The following is a 19,915-nucleotide window of genomic DNA, read 5'->3' as shown; positions in this document are numbered from 1 at the left end:
ATATTTTGGTGCCGAATGATTCCTTGATATTAATTGTATGAAAAATCTTGTTTTTGATGTTTTTTATATATTTATATATAGAAAAAATAATTACTGATATAAAAATTTGAAAAACTGCAGTTTAACCATTTTTAAGAATAATTTTAATGAAATTTTTAATAAAATTTTTAAATTAATGCTTATTAATAATGAATAAAATGAATAAAAATGTTGTATCTTATTATTTTTAATATTTATATAAATTTTTGAATATTATAAAATATGAATGAAAATATGTATATTAATAAATTAAAAATAAATGTGTAGAAAAATATAGAATAATTCGATTATTTATATAAATTTATAATAATTTTATATTTTCTTAAGTTTTAGAATATGATTTATTTTTTATTGAAATTTATATAGAATGCTTTAAAAAAAAGAAATATATAATAGAATTTTTAAGTATTTTAGTATTAAATATTTTTTCTTTTTTATTTTATTATATATTTGATTTAGTCATTAATTTTTTATAATATTTAATGATGGAGCAAACATTGGTGGATTAAATATAATTTTAAAAATAATTAAAATGGATATCATCTTTTTTCAATTGTACTATTGTTAAATTCTTATTAAAATTTTCATAAAAAGTTTTATTTTGTAAATATTCATTATGTAGAATTATTTCTTTTTGAGTTAAATTACTTTTATTTTAATGTTGATAATTTAAAATCTTAAGAATTATTATGTAGATAGATAAAAGTTTTTAGTTTTCAATGTAATAGCATTTTTCTATGATCTCTTCAAATGATTTTATCTGTTAATAAAAGAATTAGTTGGTGCTGTAGTTTTAGAAATATTATTAGGATTAATATTCTCTAAAAACATTTAATTGCTGCTAAATATTTTTGAGATCAAGAGATATCTTAAACACTATATTATCATACATAAATCAAATTATACTAATGCTATATTATTTGATTATTAACACACTGTGTTGAACTTATTTTAAAATTACTAGGTACTATTAGAAAATCATCTTTTTTTTCTATATTATCACAAGTTTTAATATATTTTTTATTAGAATTTGAAAAATATGCTTTTCCGTATTCCTGGTAGATATTTGAATCTGAAACGTTATGTAAATCATTGGACTTTGAATGTAATAACATACCAGTCATATTTGAGGATTTAGTTTGTGGAATGGTTGTACCAACAGACAATTCAGAAGTTGTATTTTTTCGAAGAACTTTTTTAGATGTTTTTTTTTGAACACAATTTAAAGATAACGAATTTTTTAATGGTAATGGAGCAATGTCTTTATTATTGACATTACTAAAAGCTGAAGTGTATGTATCTGGTAAAATAAATAGTTCGTCATAAAGAGAGTTAGTAAATGATGATGATGTGGTCTCTGATTGATTAGAATTTCTAAAAAAAGTAGATGGCATATTATTTGTAGTTAATGTAGATGCAGAGTTATTTTTTGCAAATTCATAAAATACTTGAGAAAAATTTTGTGTCATAAATTTCAAAATAGGAATCAAAACAGACACATCATTCTTTGGCACAATACCTTCCGAAACTATTGACAATAAAACTTTCAAAACTTCTCCATGAGTTTTATTTAAAATACTGTTTATGTAAGAATTAAGTATTTAATAAAATGTTAGCATACTGCAAAGTAAGATATATGACTAAATATAAAATTACATAGTTTCCTTGTGGTAAAACTAGCGTGATATCATGAATTTTAGATATCTTTTCATCAATAGAATCGGGCTCGCCTATTATTATTAGAAAAATTATCATAACAAAAAGATAGTAGTATACCAATTATATTTAAGCAGGATTTTATAAACTCTTGGGGTAAAATTGGCCCAATTTTCTTATTAACATGTGTTTTCATATAATGTTTAAATGCAGCATACCCAATCTTTAAAGGAGAACCCAAAATTGCATAATTCTTTTCGGGATTTTTTGCTATTAATAAATAAGAATTATTAATATTACATTTTCATGCATAATACCGATTTCATTTGAGAGCTCAATAGCATTTTTGAGTTCCGAATTTGAATAGGTTAGTGTAGAAATAGAATCAAAATCTTTTACAGATTAGATTAATCATGACAATTCTTTATAAAAACCTTCAATAGAACAAAGTGTATGAACAAATGTTTCAGCGCCATGAAATATATGTCTATCTTTAATTATTTCTAAAGAAGAGGAGCCATTGTTTTTAAATTTTGATATGCAATTTTCACTATTTAACTTTGTTAAGCTAAATGACAAAAATGATTTTTTTATAAAAGTTTTGGGTAAAGAATTACTATGTGAAAGTGATGCCGCTAAATCTCTAGGTGGCAATTGGCTATTTTCTAAAATCGAACTTGTATGATTATTAGAAGAGTTAAAATATGTGATTGATGGAAAAATTGTTTTGGTTGAACTTGACGTTGAATTCAATTTAAAAAGACATGACAAGAGAAATCTATATTTTGATATGAAAAATGGAACATTTTTAGGGGAATCCCAAGATTTTAAAAAATTATGAAATAAAATTGCTAAAAATTATTAAAAATTAAAGCATAATAATATAAATAACTAACCTTTTTGGAATATATTTTCTAAAAGCATATCTAGATATTGAAATTTTTGGGGAGATAATTTCCAAGATAATGGTGAGTGAAAATCTAATCTAAACCCATATAAAAACACTTATTTTTATAAAGGAATATACCTATAGATTCCCGATGATTCTTCGATTAAAAATAATCCAGAAATGTTTATTTTTGGAAACTTTCTTTCGAAAGCATTAATTAAACTTTGCTGAACATACTGAATAGCAATTTCTGACTTTATATTTGTTAAATAGCAATCTAATAAAACATATATATTTTACTTTTTTACGTTCTTTTTTATATTCAGATGCCTCAAAAACATTACATATAATGTTAATATTGCTTTTTTCAATTTCTGCAATAAAGTTTTTCGAGGTTTTATTTTTGGCTTTTGTTCTGTAGAATTTTTCAACAAACCCTATTACACAATGTTTTGATTCAGACATTATAGACATTTTATGTTCAGAGAAGCTTCCCCATAGTTCTTTATCTGTACAGGAATTAACAGGAGCTTGTACTGTTATCCACATATTTGTATCATCATTTTCATCAATGTCTATTTCAAGATCATCTAAATTAGCCCAGCATTGAAATAATATATCTTTTCTGGAAACCGAAGTTGTAAATCCAAATGAATTCTGTCTTGATCGAAATCTATGAAATGATGAATTATCTTCATTAGAAATAAGATCTTTCGCGACAGGGATATGTGATGTTTTCTTTAACATCGCTAGACAATCTGAAAACAATAATAAAGTATAAAATAATCTTCCCGATGAATTTAAAAAGGGTGGTAAAATCTCTATAACATCTACAGCAGTAATAAAATAACGTGAATTTGATATAAGTTCTGCTGGAAACCCAGAAATATAACTCATTAATTTCTGAAATAATTTGGATCTTTTTTCTGCCTCCATAACTTTCATTTGTGCTATTTCTTTGATAATAGTTAAGGCCTTTTGAAAAAGTGCTAATGCGGGACTCTTTGGATGTGTATATGAAATGACATCTAAAAATATAAACATTGTTTTAAAAAAAAGCATTAATAGAATACTAACTTTCCAGAAATAAAGAATAACGAGGAATCCGTTGCACGGGTTCCATTATAAGTTCCCGAATACTGATGTTTTTCTCTGCTTTATATTTTTGATTCTAAAGTAATTTTATAATTATATAAAATCAATGTATAGTATTCTTACATCCACAAAATTCCTAAATTTAGGATTACGTAAATTATGCCTCAGAAGAGATTCAAAGTCTACACTTAATTCTAAATATTTGGCATATGTTTTTTTAAATCGATAAAACTTATAAAATTAGTTAGAATTACTTGATATGAATAAATTGTACATGTGTAACGAATGAATTTGCCTTTTCAATTTCCGTTTTCGCCTGTATGAAATCCTGAAGAAAGGCTGAATTTAATGATATAATATCATTAAGAGATACTGGGAATATCCTATTGATATCATATAATCCTAAAGGAGGATTTTTTGACGATTTTGCTTGAGTTCTAAGTGGCAAAACGTAATCAAGTACTAAATGACGTAGTCTTTCAATATAATTTTGTTCTGTTTGAAGGATTTCATTAAGAATGCTTAAACGTTTTTTATCGTGTTCCTATAAACCATCAGGATAATATAAAATAACATGAAAACTGTCACCTTATAATTATCTGTCATAGGCCCTGGAACAATCTTTTTGTTTTCAAATGGCAATTCCCCTGATTTCTCCTCATTACTAGTCATTTCCTGAAGTTTAGAAAATAATGGTGTAGCTTTAAAAATATGTTAGATAATAAATATTTTTCAGCTTAAAAACATTTCTCACATTTCGAATTGTCTGGAAGAATAATATCTATATTAAAAGATACGATTTTCCTCCTTTTCAATATAGAACATAAAATAGATGATATATCTGAAAGTTTTAAAAGTTTACAATGTCCCGCAATATCACCTGCATGCATTTCATCAAAAGCAATTCTTCTTTCTTGATCTTCATTGCTTCTTAAATAATTGTATTGTCTTAAAACCTCTTTTTTAATATGTAATGGTATAAAAATAAAATATTGAAGAATAACCATTGCAATCACTTGAAAAGATTGGCTTCTAGACGTATGAGGAAGATGAGATATAACAATACTAAGTGCTTCTTGATTTTTAGGGCTTATTAAAGGAAGCGAAAGAGGCCCACAGCATGTAAATACATGAGCATGAATCATATTAAATTTATCAACTGCTACTGAAATAAGAACTAGTCCAACCACTGGATCATCTGTTATATAGTGTATCTGATCTAAAATAATAAATTATTAGGAACAATTAACCTATTTAAATCATACTTTTTTTAAAAAATGAGTCTACATCTAACATATCTTCATATGTCATATTTCGCCAAAAAATGGTCGAATCTCCTCCCGAAAAATCATACATTATATTCTCATTCTCTCTAATTAATGTTTTCTCGTCGTTTTCCCTTGTTTCTTTTGAATTATTCTTCATTTTTTCCCTGTTTTTATATTTTATTGATATCACAATTTTTCTAAAAAATTACTTGTTTATTTTGTTTTAAGAAAAAAAAGTTTTAGACATATAATTCCTCTTAATTTCTCTATTTAGACTTTAAATTCATATGTTAATTCTCTTAAAACATAGGCGATATTTATCTGCTGGTCCATTTGTTTGTATTGGAGAGTCTCAGGTGACATCTCCGATGCCATTTGTATAATTAGATAAGCTCTAAAAAATTGAAAATGTTAAATAATGAATAAAATCCGTTAAAAACTAATAAAATATATGAAATATAGTATCTATATTTAAGTAGTTGTCTATAACCTTTTTTTTCTGGTTAAAAATCTGATAAAATGGTCAAGAAAGCCATGTCAGAAGAAAATATTGAATTGAGATATCTTAAAGAAGAAGATGAGGATATATCTGATAAAATAATGCTTATGGAAATACCTGAAGATATCTATGAGTTTTTGATGGCGAAAAAAACGGGATAGTAGGGAGAATTTTTGTCTAAAAAGAAATGATTTAATATTTATTTTTTTCTGAATAGTTTAACGCTTAAATCAGGTTATGATCGCAATAATACTGTTCTCTGTACATCCTCAAAGACATATCTTCTGCGTAATGTTACTCAGACTAATTCTTTGCTTCTTTTTCAGAAAGAAAATGATGGGTTTTCTCTATTAAAAGATGCAAAATCTTATCTGGAGATTGTATCGACACCTGTTCGCATTAATCTTAATCATTTAGCATATGTGTATGATGGATATAACTTAGATGTCCCAGATGTTTTTTTTTTTGGTTTATAAAGGTATATATTGATTTTGTATATAGAGTACGCAACTTTATACACATTTTCAAGTCAAAAGAAGAATCCCTGCTAGCGATGAAGAAATTGAGAATGCATTTGTTCATTCTATGTGTTTATTTATTAATGGTATGATATTCAGAATGTTAATTATGTAGTTATTGAGTTTGATATATCTGATTGTTTTTAAGGGTATTTGAGGCAACTAAGTTTTGATTATGCATTTCATATACTTCAATTGATTTTGGCATATGTGCAAGAAGAAGATATTCCTTTAGATGCTTTAAAATTTGATTCGCTTATGTTAAACATTGGTTCAGATGAACGAGAGGATGTTGTGGAGTTAGTTTTGCGTCGATTTTCTAAAAGCAAAACAGAACGTAATTCTCATATGGCCTATCAAAAATATTGATATTGTATAGCATATGCCATTGATGGTCGTTCTATTGCTCAATGGATTGGTATTCATTTGTTATCTAGACATAAAGTATATTTTCATTAATTGATGATCATTATGGGCTAAATATTGATAAGAGTGCTCCTATTTCTTCTGAAAAATTCATTGAAAAGTGGAAATCTACTATTCCAGAACCTTTTGCTGTTCATGTAGAGTTGTCATTATTAGAAGTATGTTTTAATTGATATTTGCATATCTTTCAGCAAATTATGTAACTAGGAGTGTTATGTTAATATTTTTAGGGTCAGTATCTTGTAATAGAACCATCTACGATTCAATATTTTCCTGAAGATACATTGCCTATGGATCCTGCTATGCGATTTCGAGAATTATTTCTGATTCGGCCTAAATGGAATTTATCTGACATTCTACCTTACATACGTGGGCTTGCAACAGATGAAACAAAAGTAGATGCACTACTTCGAAAATTTACAAGAAAGCAGACTTTAAGTCAACAGACAATTGTAACTACAAGAAACACATGGAGATAATAAAATGTGTATAGAATTTTGAAAAAATATATAATAATTCTATTTCAAAACCCATGCATAATACAATTAATATTTAAAAAAAATGTCTAAAAATTTTGTTTAAAATCTTGATTTGATAAATTACTAATTAATCCGTGTACTCCATCATATGTTCCAAGAAAAAGTGCACCTCCCATACTTATCCATGTAATTCTAAATATAATCCCTTTAAATAATGCACGTATGCCTTCTTCTTTAACTATACGAGTAGCACAATTAATCCAATTAGGTTTCTATATATATAAGTAAAAATAAAAATATTTGTTATAGATCAATACTGTTTGGCTGAGAATAGTTCTTGTCTTAACTACATCTAATGGTGTAGTTAGCGCAGCTGCTATGCTGCTAGCAATTGAACCGCTTATGGCTGATTGAAGAGTACTAGAAAGTGTTGTCTCTCCTAAAAATGGAATAGATATATTTGATAATATTTTTATATTAGAATTTTCTGACATTTTTTGCTTAAGAATCTCCCATAAAGGAAATTGAAGAACTGAAAAAGGTATATCTCTTATAATTGTACTTACAAATCCACAATATAGCCCTCCATATCTTTGATTCTTCTTTCCAGGAAAAATATCTACAAAAGCTTCCCATGATGAGCTATATTGACCTGCTTGTGTACGTTGCTTAATTACTTCGCTAGGCATACGTACAATACAAGCTGCTAATTCACTTAAACATGCAGCAAATGAACAACTTAAAATCATAGACCTTCTATCCATTAAGTCACTCATTTTTGATTCATTTTTATTTAGTAATACATCTTTTTCAATATTCCATGTTTTATTTATTATCTTTTTATATTCATCTTCAATCAAAATACTTCTTGTTGTTTCATAAATTGTAAAAAAAACAAATGCTATTTCAAAAAATTAGTTTTCAGTTTATTTATTTGATACTTATAGTATATAGATTTGTATTTTAAATCTATTTTAATACATTTTTTTTACCTACATGATGGTATACTCCCCATGATCATTCCTCCAAGACCACTATAAATATTTCTTTTCATTCCCTGTTTAAAAACCTTATATTCATTTTTATTCATATTCTTTTTTTCTTCCTGGGTCCATGTTTTCATTGTATCCAAAGGAAATAGTATAATATCAACCATAAATCCAGCAATTATACTTGCCTTAAGATTTTTTAATAAGAGTTTTTATTTTTAAAGGGAAATATATAAAAAAAATAGACTTACAAGTGCTGTTTCTAAGAATGGTTTCATATTTTTTTAACTTTTCTTAAGATCTAATTTAATAAAATTTATCAATTGATAAGATTAGATTAAAAAATTAGTAAAAAAATTAGTGAAAAATAGTAAAAAGTTAAGAATGTTAAAAATATTATTAAAATGTCGTTAAGATGTTATTAAACGTTAAGAATATCGTTAAGATATCTCTTTGTTCTGGATTTTATGAAATTATATATTGATCTACTTTTAAAGCCCTTTCAACACTTAATTAACTATAGATGGGGTTAGAAAAAATATATATATATAAATAAAAAAGGGTTATAATTGATATGTTTTTTTTTATTTATTAGGATTTGCAGTGTCAGGAGGATGTGATAGTATGGCACTCTGCTTATTATTTCAAAATATGGCAAATAGAATATATACTTTTACAGTTGATCATCAATTACGGCCTAAAAGCAGGGAAGAAGCTGAAGAAGTTCATAAGAAAATGACCCAAATGGGTAAAGATATGATAGATATTTTAATATCTTTTTAATTTTTTTTTTTGTAGGATTTCAACATAAAATATTGACAATTGCTTGGCCAAAAGATAAATATTTTAAAGGTTCATTAGAAGCGCTTTTACGGGATCAAAGATATACCCTTTTAACACAAGAATGCTTAAATAATGATATAGGTGTGCTTTTTTTAGGTCATCATTTAAATGATCAGATAGAAACAGTGTTGATGAGACTCATAAGAAAAAGTGGATCAAGTGGATTAGCCGGTATGCAAAAGATTTCATCGAATCCTATGATAGGAAGAGTAAAAGATTCTGAAAAAATACTAATTTGTCGGCCTTTTCTTGATATTCCTAAAATTGTTTTAAAAAGTATATGAAAATATCATATGAGTTGTTATAATTGTTTAAGGTGCATGTGAAAAATATGGTTTGACATGGTTTGAAGATCCAACAAATGCTTTGATGAATATATCAAAAAGAAATGCTATTCGAGCATTGTTTCAAAAACCTGAACAATTACCTAAAGCTTTGAGACCATATAATATATTACACTTGGCAAACATTATGGCAGTGAAAAGGATGGAGATTTCAGAAAAAGTGAAACAATTATTAACTAAGACTCATATTACTTTTTCTGAGATGACTGGGTCACTAGATGTTATTTGTGATATGGATATTTATGATGAAAACATTGCAACTTTATCAAAATGGTTGGGACACCTTGTTTTTATTGTTTCGCCTTTATCTAGACAAAGGATATCTGTTGTTCGACGAATAGTTATTGATTTATTTGAGGAAAAGCTTGTAAAAACAAAACAATATACGGTTGGTGGTGTTTTAATACATACTACACGACATTTTCAGGCACTTTTTATGCAATTGAGTCGCCAACCTTACGAAAAAAGTATGAAGGAACGTTTTGCTGTATTTCTTCAATCATCTAGTTTCTCAAATCCCCAAAATACATGGATATTATGGGATGGACGTTGGTGGATTCGAATTCTCTCAAAAAATAATGAAATTATGCAATTCAAAGTAAGACCCTTAATGGAATCAGATATGAAATTGTTGTATTCAATGATTTATGCAGCCGATTCATGTAATAGGAAGATGATGTTAGATTCTTTGAAAACGATAAAAGGATACGCCAGGTTTACAGTTCCTCTTGTTGAAACTAAGATCAGAATTATTGGATTGCCAACATTGGGAATAATATTTGATTATACTTTTATTATTGAAACAAAATTTAAAATAGATATATCAACATATCTTAATTGCATAATATAAGATGAAATTTATTATTAAAATGTTTTGTTTAATGTATGATAACTATTATTTGAAATATGTTTCGTATATCTCTTTATTTAAAGGACGATAATGCAAAATTATGCTTCCTTTTGATTTCCAAATACGAGTTTTTATAGTAATCAACGTGGTTTTGATTGATAAAATCTTAATATAAATTAGTCTTTAAGAAGGAAAAATATGAGCCTACTTCTTTATTGCATATTAATTGTAAATAATTTTCCGGGTTAGTATCCAAAAGTTCCATTTTATTAAGATGTTTTAAGATATAAATTAAGATTTTTCGAACTCGTAGCATTCCGGACGCTGTACATTCTTTATTTTCATCATATATTTTTGGAAGATGACAATTTTGATACGGTTGAAGGATAAAATTAATTTTCTGTATTTCTTCGTTTGGAATTTTGTTCTAAATTGTATTAATTTAAAGTAACAAAATAAAATATACTCACGAAAAGAAGCATATTTCCTAACCATGCCGGTAAAACATTTTCTAAAATATCGACATGTTGAATAATACAACCGATTTTTCCTTTATATACATTTATAGTATTATCTGTAATAGACTTTTCTTTTGATATAATCAAAATAGTATTATGAGGAAGTTGAAGAATAGGTGCTTCATCAGAGCATATTGGATAAATTTTCGTAGCAATTAATATGTCTGGATGAGATAATCTAGAAAGTCGATAATCATTACGAAGACTATTGATAATATCTGATACGAAATGATGAGTATGAAGAACGTTTGTTTTCTGTATTTCAGGGTTAAGTAATGATTGAAAGTTTTTTAAGTCGGTAGATAATGTGTCTTTTTTTTCAATGTTTTGAACTTTATTATTTAATGTTGAAAGAAATGATAAAAAATCGTACTTACGATCTCCTTGTGCTTTTGAATCCTTTGGTATTGTTTTTAGTACCTTTTTTGTTCGAAAAAATTTTAAACGATCTATAAAAGTAAAACTATTTGTGCTGTGATCATTTGGGTCAATTGAAGCAAAAAGAGATTCTTCTAATTTAGTCATCTTGGTTTGTGAATCTTGCTTATTAAAAAGGTTATTTTCTTTATTTAAAATATCGAGAGAAGATGATTTTCTATAAAATCTGTTAAGTTTATAAAAAATAGGATAAACAAACTTTTCAATATTTCCATTATCATGTATCGAAGATGCTTCTTTAGAGGAACGAGTCAGAATGGAATCAATGATACTAATATTTTCGTCCGATGATATTTTTTTGGATGTTTCTAGGAGATCAGGTATGGATTGAGAACCGTTTTGAAATAAGTCAGGAAAGTTATATAAGGGTAGTAATGTTTTATCTGCTTTTAAGTCATCTAAAGAAATATCCAAAATAGAATGCCGATATTGATTATCATTCTTTATTTGAACCTCTATGAAATTATTAAATAAACAACGAAGCACCCATTTTCCTAAATTGACTAGAAGAATGAGCCTATATTACTTTTATTTTCGGGATATACTTTTATGATCTTCATTATATTCACAATCTTTGCAAATATCTATTTGATCAGCATATACTTCTGCATCAAAACATGAATTCTCATTTAGAGAAACAGTAAGTGCGCCAATTCGTGTATCAACATGACACCAATTGGCAACATAATCGAGGGTATTCAATTTTTTTTCTAATTCATTTATATCGCATTTCCCATAGTTTTTAACATGCGTACACTACAGATAATATATGAGCCATATCTTTTTAGCGAAAAAAAGGTTACCGTAATAATGTTCCATAAGGATACTTCATCTTGTGTATCAACGGTTAAGACGTGTCTACGATCATTTAACAAAATATGTTTAACTAATCCAATTTGGCTTTGAATAGTATATTGTGGTAACTTTCTTAAAGGAATAATGTTTTTTTTACACTCTAAAGGATTTTCATTATATACACAACAACTGCTGAAAAAGTGACATTCATTGGATATCGAATTTTCTGTATAATTTGATTCGAACATATTTGTATCATAAGGTGAAATCAAGGATTCGGCAACTAAAGAGGGCTCAACAAACGCTTTTTCCGAAAACGTAGGAATGTTTTGTAGTTTGCTTGTATTAAAAGATTTTTGTGCTGTAAAATCTAGAGGTGCATCGAGCTACAAATAATAAAAATTCTTACATTAAGTCTTTCTAAAAAAGATACCCAGCAATGAATATTAGGAGATGATGTAGATGTCCATATTAAAGAATCAACTGTTACAATTCTGTTTATACCGCTTTGTTCGCGACAAATAATATACGAGACATTTTCTTCCTCTGATAATAACATAGTTCGAGTCCTCATTAAATATCCTGACCGATCTCCCGAATAAAATGTATTCAATCTTGGATCCTGTGAAAATAATGACCAAACACTACTTCCATGTATCGTAAATGTTAGTAAACATCGTCTTTCCCCTAAAGACCATGCTTTGATTGTTGTATCTGATGATCCTGATAAAATCTGCAGCCATTCATCAATGATATTTCTACAATGCATTTTCAATCACCGTTTGTCCATCGTCTGAAATAAGTATAGTTCGAATCGCATCTTTATGACCTGTAAAACTTGCTATAGATTGTCCCGATCGTTTGTCCCAGACATGAACCACTCCACTTGGACATCCACTAGTAATTAATTCCTGCTTAGCACCTAAAGCATATACTCCTCCTTTAGGCCCATCTATACTTGTGTCAATATCTAACACTTTATTTTGACTATGTAAATCCCATATAATAATTTTCCGATCTAATCCCCCTGATGCAATCCACGTAGAGCAATTCTTCGGAGTAGCTAAACACTTAACATAGTCTTCATGTTTACCAATTGTAAGTGCTTCTAACTCGAAATTATCCGTTTTCCACATTTTAATTGTATGATCTGACGAACAAGAAACAACTAAGCAATTAGTCTGGAATTTAAAATTCTGATCTTTACTAAATCTTGATAAATCTACTAATGCTAGATCATTAATCCAATGCATATGTGCTTGAACCTCTGAATGATATGAAGGACCTTTATCCTAGACATATAAGACATGACTTTTATTGATATTTCATATATAATTTATCCCACTTTAAAAACGCACACATCAATACCCGTATTATTTGTCCTTGATTCATCTAAAATATGAGTTGTATGCTCTTTTTTTCTTATTATATGCGTATTAAAATTGTTCATTATATCTTCTGACTCCAAAATATCACTTGATTCTTCACCATATGCTTCATTCTTATATTTATATTCTCTAAAATCCCTCTTATTTCTAAAATGAAGATTAAGATTCCACGAAAAAATTATCCCATCTCGACCCGCAGTATAAAGACGTCCACCATCTTTCAGAGGATCAATTGTCACCGCATTCAATCCAAGGCGATGACCTTTTTTCGACTCATCAAGGGGAAGAACATATTGAATATTGTATTTGCTCATAAATTTATGAGATTTTTCGCTTTAAATATTTTACGTGGAAGACCTTTGATTCTGGTTGCTGTAGCAATAGGAAAATATAAATCATATATATTTGTTGATAAAAATTTTATAAAAAAAATAAATAAATAATAATGATAATACTGTAAAATATTTATTTTGTATGTGGATTTTCCTTTTTATTGTTTTTTTCTGTATTTTTCTTTTATTTATTTTTTACTGCAAAATCGGAGCTTCATCGTCCGAGTCTCTAATCCATGGGTCTTGAACGAAGAAAAATGCCATATTTTTCTTGATGGAATTTTGTTTGAATCGAAGGGAGCTAGTAGGAAGTAGAAAGATATAAAGAAATATTGATATAAAGGTTTTATTGTGTGATATTTTGTGCGTAAATGTTTTTGCAATTTTCTTAATAATTAAATTTATGTTTGATGTAGATCAGGTGATTAGATTAACTAGAGTAATAGTAGAATCTATCAAGCTGAAAGGTCTTTTGTTAGAGATTTAAGAAGAAGACGTAGGTCTGATTCAGTAGAGGAATTTTGGTGGTGTAAAAAAAACGTGCATACGTGTTATTAGACGTTTTTGAAATAATAGAGGGGAGGTTGGTATGGAAAAAGAGAAAGGATCGTATGAGTCATTGTATGTCTTGTGTGTTTTTATGTTTATTTACTATGATTAATGGGGGGTTTTTGGTTATTTTAGGCGAGAAAATGTATCTTCTGAATTAGGAGGTGGAAGTTCGAAAAAAGGGAATATTAAAAAGAAAAGAGGATCTTTTGGTTGTTTTTCTTGCATAATTTATTGAATTATATTTATTAGTGTTTTTAGATGAGCTTTCTGCCTATATCGATGATTCATATACAGAAAGGTCGATACACGAAAATTCTTCAAAACATACTACTTCTGGAAATACGCCAGTATCTTATTTAGGAGTTTTGGATTCTAAATCTTCAAGTGGAGATATTTCTTTGTTTTCTGAAACAAATGATCATAATGAGCAACATAAATCATCTACTGTAGAAAATATATATAATGAGGAATATGATGAGATAGATGAGAATTTTGAGGATAGATATTATAATGAAAATGAACGTCATTATTCCCATGATTATGATGAGGAAACATCGGATCTTTTTGATCATGGAAATTTTCAGGATTCACTGCATAGTGCTTTGACAGGTGTATTTTCTGGAATTGCGTCTCGGTTCAAGATTATTCTTAGTAGTTTAAGGCAAAAAGAGGATCCATCTGCTCAACTTATTGCTCTTCAGGGATTATCAGAATTATTGATTGTATCTACAGAAGATACTCTTAGCGGTTATTTTTCCCCAGATTTATTTGTAAAAGAGCTCGTTTCTATTATGAAGACAGGTGGCAGTGGGTTTTGCTCCGAAAACCCAGAGATGATGCTTCTTGCATGTCGATGTCTTGCAAATCTGATGGAAGCGCTGCCTTCTTCTATTTCTAATGTTGTTTATGGAGGAGCAATTCCCGTATTATGCCAAAAGTTACTGGAAATACAGTATATCGATCTTGCTGAGCAGGCGCTTAGCGTATATTTTAATTTTTTTTGTTTTAATTTTATTCTTATATTTTTAGACTCTTGAAAAAATTTCGACTGAATATCCAACAGCTATTGTAAGAGATGGTGGTTTAACAGCATGTCTTACTTATTTTGATTTTTTTTCTACAAATGTACAAAGAACTGCTATTGTTACCGCTGCAAACTGCTGTAGAAATGTCCCTTTTGAATGTTTTGCTACAGCACGTGATGTTATGTCTATGTTGCAAAATATTATTGGGAATAATGATAGAAAAGTTATGGAGCAAGCATGTCTTTGTGTTACACGTATAGTAGAAAGTTTTCGGCATCATCCTGATAAGCTTGAACAACTATTATCAAATGATATTTTACAAATAATTATGTCAGTTCTATCGAATGCATCTACTAATGCTGTTTCCTTGTATACTCATACTCAGTTTTTGCGAGTTTTAGGAATTGCTGCAAAAGCTTCTCCTAATTTATCTGTTGCTATACTTAAACTCAAAGTCGTTGAAACCATCTATTATATCCTTATTGGAAGATTTCCTGTTGATGATGTTAATTGTACAAAAGGGGATATTACGGATACTTTGTATACTCTTATTCATCGACCAAGAGAACATATTTATGAAATATTGAATCTAATGTCTGAGCTCTTACCTAATTTTCCGAGAGATGGTATTATTGATTATCCTTAATACCGTTTTATATTGAAGCGTAATAGACGAGGTGTTTAATCCATGTATTTCGGAAAATTCTCGATTGCAGATATCATCAAAGTCTACAAAATATAAAATGTTAGACGAACAACGTTTTCGACTTTTAGAAGATTGTCAAGAAGAGATGAAGCATTTTTCTAAAATTATAATGCCTATTCTCGTTGATATTTATCATAGCGCGATCAATGTTAATGTTCGTAGAAGAGTTATGATTATACTCTTGAAAATTGTCGTTAATTTAAAGGAAAATGTTCTTTATGAGTCTGTAAAGGTAATATTATGCCTCGTTTTTTATTGGTTAACGCGAAATTAGCATTCCCAATTTTCTTTTTTTTTAGCAACAGTGCTTTCTCAACATGAATACCCTTCCCTTGTTTTAGGAGCATTACAATTATCTGAACTTCTATTGAGACGTCTTTCTAGTGTATATCTTCAAATATTTGCACGAGAAGGCATAATACAATCAGTTCATGAAATTTCTAATTTTTCTCTTGAAGAGATTAATTTGGTTATATTTGTTATATTTTTTTTTTTTCTGATGATTTAGTAGAAGAATTTTAACTCCAATAAAGCATTTTCGTTTTGTACTTCATCTGTTTCTAATAAAATGCCTGCTTCGGATTTTCTTTTAATTTTAGTAAAAAGAGCAAAATCATTTATTTCGATTTATGAGAAATGTGAAAATAAGTCACTTGTATGTGAGGGGGCTTCGAATATTATGTTTAAGTTGACGTTTCTTGCTAAAAGGATCAAAAATCATATAAAAATTCGTAGTACTTATAGAAAGTTATCCAGATATTTCGTTTCTAATGATTCTACCATTACAAGTTATGAGATCCTAAGCTCTGGGCTTCTTGTGTCTCTTCTTGATTCATTAACTGACCCCAATGGTAGGTTTAATTATAATATTTTATAGTTAAAATACTTATCTTTTATAGTTGAGGTTAGACAGTCCTCTCGGAAAGCATTTCTTCGATCTTTTTTGATTAATGCTTTTGATACGGCAGTGGTTTTAGGGGGTAATTCTTTTAATTCCCCATTTTCCATTTTAATACAAAAACTTCATGAATCTCTTAGTCGTAATGAAGATCTTGAAGTAATAACTGTTCATGGAGGCTCTCATGAAGGTAATTATAGTATTATTTATCGTTAGATAGTTAAGAGTTGTAGACTTCTATAGAAATCCTTCTGCTATGCTTGCTAAGCAATTAAAATTGAAGCTTATTGCTGAAGAAGGTTCTAATGTTCCACGAGCATATAAAACTTTTATTGTATCAATATATTCTGTTGCAACATTTAGAACTCTTGATCAATATTTGCGTCCACGGCTAACGTCATCTCAACGTATTAGTATTTCAAGATCTAATAATTCTAAAACTTCAAGTACATCTGCTGCATCTGCTATTATATCCAGTAATGTATCGAATCAGTCGTCCTTAAATAAAGACAAAAGAATGCATAGAATTAAGGATCAGTCATTTGTAATAGAAAAACGAAAACGCAGTACAAGAGCAAATGTTCCAGAACAAATAAAATCCGATTTACAAATACATAAGATTAAGAATTCCAAGACTGGTATATATGATGATGAAATGCTTGAATATACCAATGATTTGTCTGGATCTGATTCTATTGATATGTCTCATCAGTTATTTGAGGTATTTTATAATTAATCTTTTTTTTTTTAACAATTATAGATTATAGATGTAACTGAAAGTAATGAAAAATCAGTTGGTGTGGATAATGATATACAGATTGATACGGAGTCTTCTAAAATTAGTAAAACAGATACGAAGATGAAAGGTAAGGAACACATAGAGACTTCTTTGGAAAAGAATGAATCAAAACCTTCTACCTCTACTGATAAAAAGTATATGAGCTATTCTTCGGCTTTGCAAACGAAAGAAGATTGGTGCATTAGATTTGAAATGAATGACGAAGCAATTGATCCTGATTCTACGATTTATTCTGCTATCCATCGCTATAATATACAGAATGGGCGTGAATCTTCTGATATATGGTCTTTTATATATCCAGTTAAGTTTAGAAAAGTACCGAAGCCAGGAGATTATGAAAATTCTCGAGGTAAATTTTTATCTTGGTTATAATAGTATTGAATTGCTTTAGAAGAGACTATAAAAACTACTGATATAAGATTCGAGACGCATGATTTTTCTTCATATAATGCTAATACTGTTCTAATACTTAAGCTTTTGCGTGTTTTATATCTTTTAAACATTAATATTCGAAATATTTTAGATTTCAATACTTTTTCTAATGTTGTAAATATGACGCTTCCTTTGAGTAGTTTTGTTAATCCAAAACTTACTGCAAAAATAAATCGTCAGTTGGAAGAGCCTTTAGTCGTTACTAGGTGTTTATTTTGCCCTTATGATTACATTGATTTTAATTATTATAGTTTGTGTTTTCCTTTATGGGTTCAGGAATTTCCTCGTTTATTTTTATTTTTATTTCCATTTGAAACCAGATATCTTTTCTTACAATCAACGTCCTTTGGGTATTTGAGGTCGATTACTAGATGGCAAAATATTAATGGAAGAGATGAATCTTATCATAATTTAAGAGATGATTCTAGATTACTTTTAGGGAGATTGCAACGTCAAAAGATTCGAATATCTCGTGATCATATTCTAGAATCTACTATAAAGATAATGGATCTTTATGGTTCTTCTCCATTTTTGCTAGAAATTGAGTATTTTGATGAAGTTGGCACTGGCTTAGGCCCTACTTTGGAATTTTATTCTACAGCATCCCATGAATTTATGAAAAAAAATCATGGTCTTTGGAGGAATGTTGATGATTTATCAGAAGATGAATTCGTATTTTCTCCTAATGGGCTTTTTCCTGCACCATTAGGCACTAGTTCTACTGATTTAGATGACAAATGGTTATTTTTTGTTTTTTGGTTTTCATTGTAATTGACTTTTGTAGGAAAAGGTGTAGTCTCTTTAAAGTTCTGGGGAAGTTAATTGCAAGATCTATGCTGGATTCTAGAATCGTGGATATTTTAATTAATCCTATGTTTTTTCGAATTGCATCTGGAACGAATGAGGTTAAGCTATCTATAGAATCTATCTCAGAAATAGATAAGGATTTAGCAAATTCATTATATTTTTTAATGCAGTTTGATATTGCGAAGAAAAAAATATTAAATAAAAATATTTGTGAAAAGGAACAGGAACTGCGTTTGAATGATATTAGAATACAGGATGTATCTGTCGAGGATTTATCGTTGAATTTTACGCTTCCCGGATTTCCAAATATTTATTTAGTAAGCAATGGTCATGAGAAATCAGTAACTATTCATAATATTGGTGAATATATTGACCTTATAATTGATTTTACAATTGGGAAGGGAGTAAAGGAACAGATAAATGCCTTTCGTGATGGGTTTTCTTCTGTTCTTCCTTATTCTTCTTTGGCTTTATTTACTCCAGAGGAGCTTTCAATTCTTTTTGGACAGGGCAAGGAAGATTGGTCAATTGAAAGTAATTGTTTATATGATTTGTTAAAATTTATTAATTTTTTAAGCACTTCTTGATTCAATAAAGGCTGATCACGGATATAATATGGATAGTAGATCAATTCGAAATTTCCTTGATATATTAACTAATATGAATGATATGGAGCGCCGTCAATTTTTGCAATTTATAACAGGAAGTCCAAAATTACCTATTGGAGGTTTATAATAAAATTATTTACGAAAAAATAGTTTTAATAGGATTTAGGCTTTAAAAATTTAACTCCTCCTCTTACTGTTGTTTGTAAGTCGCATGAACCGCCTCTTACGCCTAATGATTATTTGCCAAGTGTTATGGTTTGTGTGAATTATCTTAAATTGCCAGATTATACAACGAAGAAAATCATGAAAACAAAACTGTTTCTAGCGATGAAAGAAGGACAAGGTTCCTTTCATTTGTCATAATATTGGATTATATAAAATTATTAATATTTGTTTTTATTGTATTATTGATTTTTATTTAAATAACATTTATAATATCTTATACCTAAATATGATTTTTGTCAGTAAAAATATTGTTTTGGTTGAAAAATATTTAACTTTGTTCTTAAAGTCATTTATTCATAAATGAAATATTCGAATTTTAGCTGAATTATTTTGCTTTCAAGTGTAACTAGTATTTATTAAGAATATGAATGTCAGTGTTTTAAGTCATTTGATTCTTATTCAGAAGTTATTGATGATAGATTTTTTAAGAGATAATCATAATTGTAGAATATATTTGTTATGATGACTGAAGTTTTATCTTTTTTTGTTGTATAAAT

General features: G+C 28.2%; 6 protein-coding genes across 6 annotated transcripts; 3 read left to right on the top strand and 3 right to left on the bottom strand.

The window, feature by feature from the left end:
* Positions 1-950: 950 nt before the first annotated feature.
* Positions 951-5,104, bottom strand: PNEG_02563 (hypothetical protein; the record flags this gene model as incomplete). Its single annotated transcript, XM_007876385.1, has 15 exons — positions 951-1,111; positions 1,157-1,617; positions 1,661-1,769; positions 1,816-1,965; positions 2,013-2,087; positions 2,130-2,546; positions 2,592-2,680; positions 2,723-2,838; positions 2,885-3,612; positions 3,662-3,755; positions 3,803-3,910; positions 3,954-4,223; positions 4,268-4,380; positions 4,434-4,898; positions 4,945-5,104. The coding sequence occupies 15 exons, from the start codon at positions 5,102-5,104 to the stop codon at positions 951-953; spliced, it is 3,516 nt and encodes a 1,171-aa protein (XP_007874576.1).
* A 377-nt stretch (positions 5,105-5,481) lies between these two features.
* PNEG_02562 (hypothetical protein) lies at positions 5,482-6,869 on the top strand (the record flags this gene model as incomplete). Its single annotated transcript, XM_007876384.1, has 7 exons — positions 5,482-5,606; positions 5,664-5,901; positions 5,948-6,050; positions 6,113-6,301; positions 6,344-6,408; positions 6,456-6,548; positions 6,621-6,869. The coding sequence occupies 7 exons, from the start codon at positions 5,482-5,484 to the stop codon at positions 6,867-6,869; spliced, it is 1,062 nt and encodes a 353-aa protein (XP_007874575.1).
* An 86-nt stretch (positions 6,870-6,955) lies between these two features.
* Positions 6,956-8,136, bottom strand: PNEG_02561 (hypothetical protein; the record flags this gene model as incomplete). Its single annotated transcript, XM_007876383.1, has 4 exons — positions 6,956-7,141; positions 7,187-7,770; positions 7,866-8,046; positions 8,110-8,136. 4 exons carry the CDS (start codon positions 8,134-8,136, stop codon positions 6,956-6,958), a joined length of 978 nt encoding a protein of 325 aa, XP_007874574.1.
* Positions 8,137-8,325: 189 nt separating this feature from the next.
* On the top strand, positions 8,326-9,895 carry PNEG_02560 (tRNA(Ile)-lysidine synthetase; the record flags this gene model as incomplete). The annotated part of the gene is made up of 4 exons (XM_007876382.1): positions 8,326-8,386; positions 8,454-8,606; positions 8,657-8,977; positions 9,018-9,895. 4 exons carry the CDS (start codon positions 8,326-8,328, stop codon positions 9,893-9,895), a joined length of 1,413 nt encoding a protein of 470 aa, XP_007874573.1.
* Positions 8,652-13,373, bottom strand: PNEG_02559 (hypothetical protein). Its single transcript, XM_007876381.1, has 12 exons — positions 12,992-13,373; positions 12,854-12,938; positions 12,426-12,814; positions 12,080-12,379; positions 11,655-12,032; positions 11,397-11,607; positions 11,051-11,354; positions 10,791-11,008; positions 10,366-10,745; positions 10,104-10,322; positions 9,835-10,060; positions 8,652-9,782 (listed from the first exon to the last, which is right to left on the bottom strand). The coding sequence occupies exons 1-11, from the start codon at positions 13,346-13,348 to the stop codon at positions 9,941-9,943; spliced, it is 2,961 nt and encodes a 986-aa protein (XP_007874572.1). The 5' UTR covers positions 13,349-13,373; the 3' UTR covers positions 8,652-9,782; positions 9,835-9,940.
* Positions 13,374-13,869: 496 nt separating this feature from the next.
* Positions 13,870-19,628, top strand: PNEG_02558 (hypothetical protein). Its single transcript, XM_007876380.1, has 15 exons — positions 13,870-13,987; positions 14,051-14,127; positions 14,177-14,901; positions 14,948-15,569; positions 15,616-15,881; positions 15,924-16,118; positions 16,161-16,500; positions 16,549-16,737; positions 16,781-17,268; positions 17,308-17,695; positions 17,738-17,984; positions 18,030-18,518; positions 18,563-19,119; positions 19,163-19,312; positions 19,360-19,628. Exons 1-15 carry the CDS (start codon positions 13,956-13,958, stop codon positions 19,554-19,556), a joined length of 4,962 nt encoding a protein of 1,653 aa, XP_007874571.1. The 5' UTR covers positions 13,870-13,955; the 3' UTR covers positions 19,557-19,628.
* Positions 19,629-19,915: the final 287 nt, after the last annotated feature.

The sequence above is a fragment of the Pneumocystis murina genome (genome assembly GCF_000349005.2).
Source record: "Pneumocystis murina B123 chromosome Unknown supercont1.11, whole genome shotgun sequence".
Classification (NCBI taxonomy): domain Eukaryota; kingdom Fungi; phylum Ascomycota; class Pneumocystomycetes; order Pneumocystales; family Pneumocystaceae; genus Pneumocystis; species Pneumocystis murina.
The sequence above is the reverse complement of the archived record's forward strand: the minus strand, read 5'-3'. Positions and strand labels throughout refer to the sequence as shown.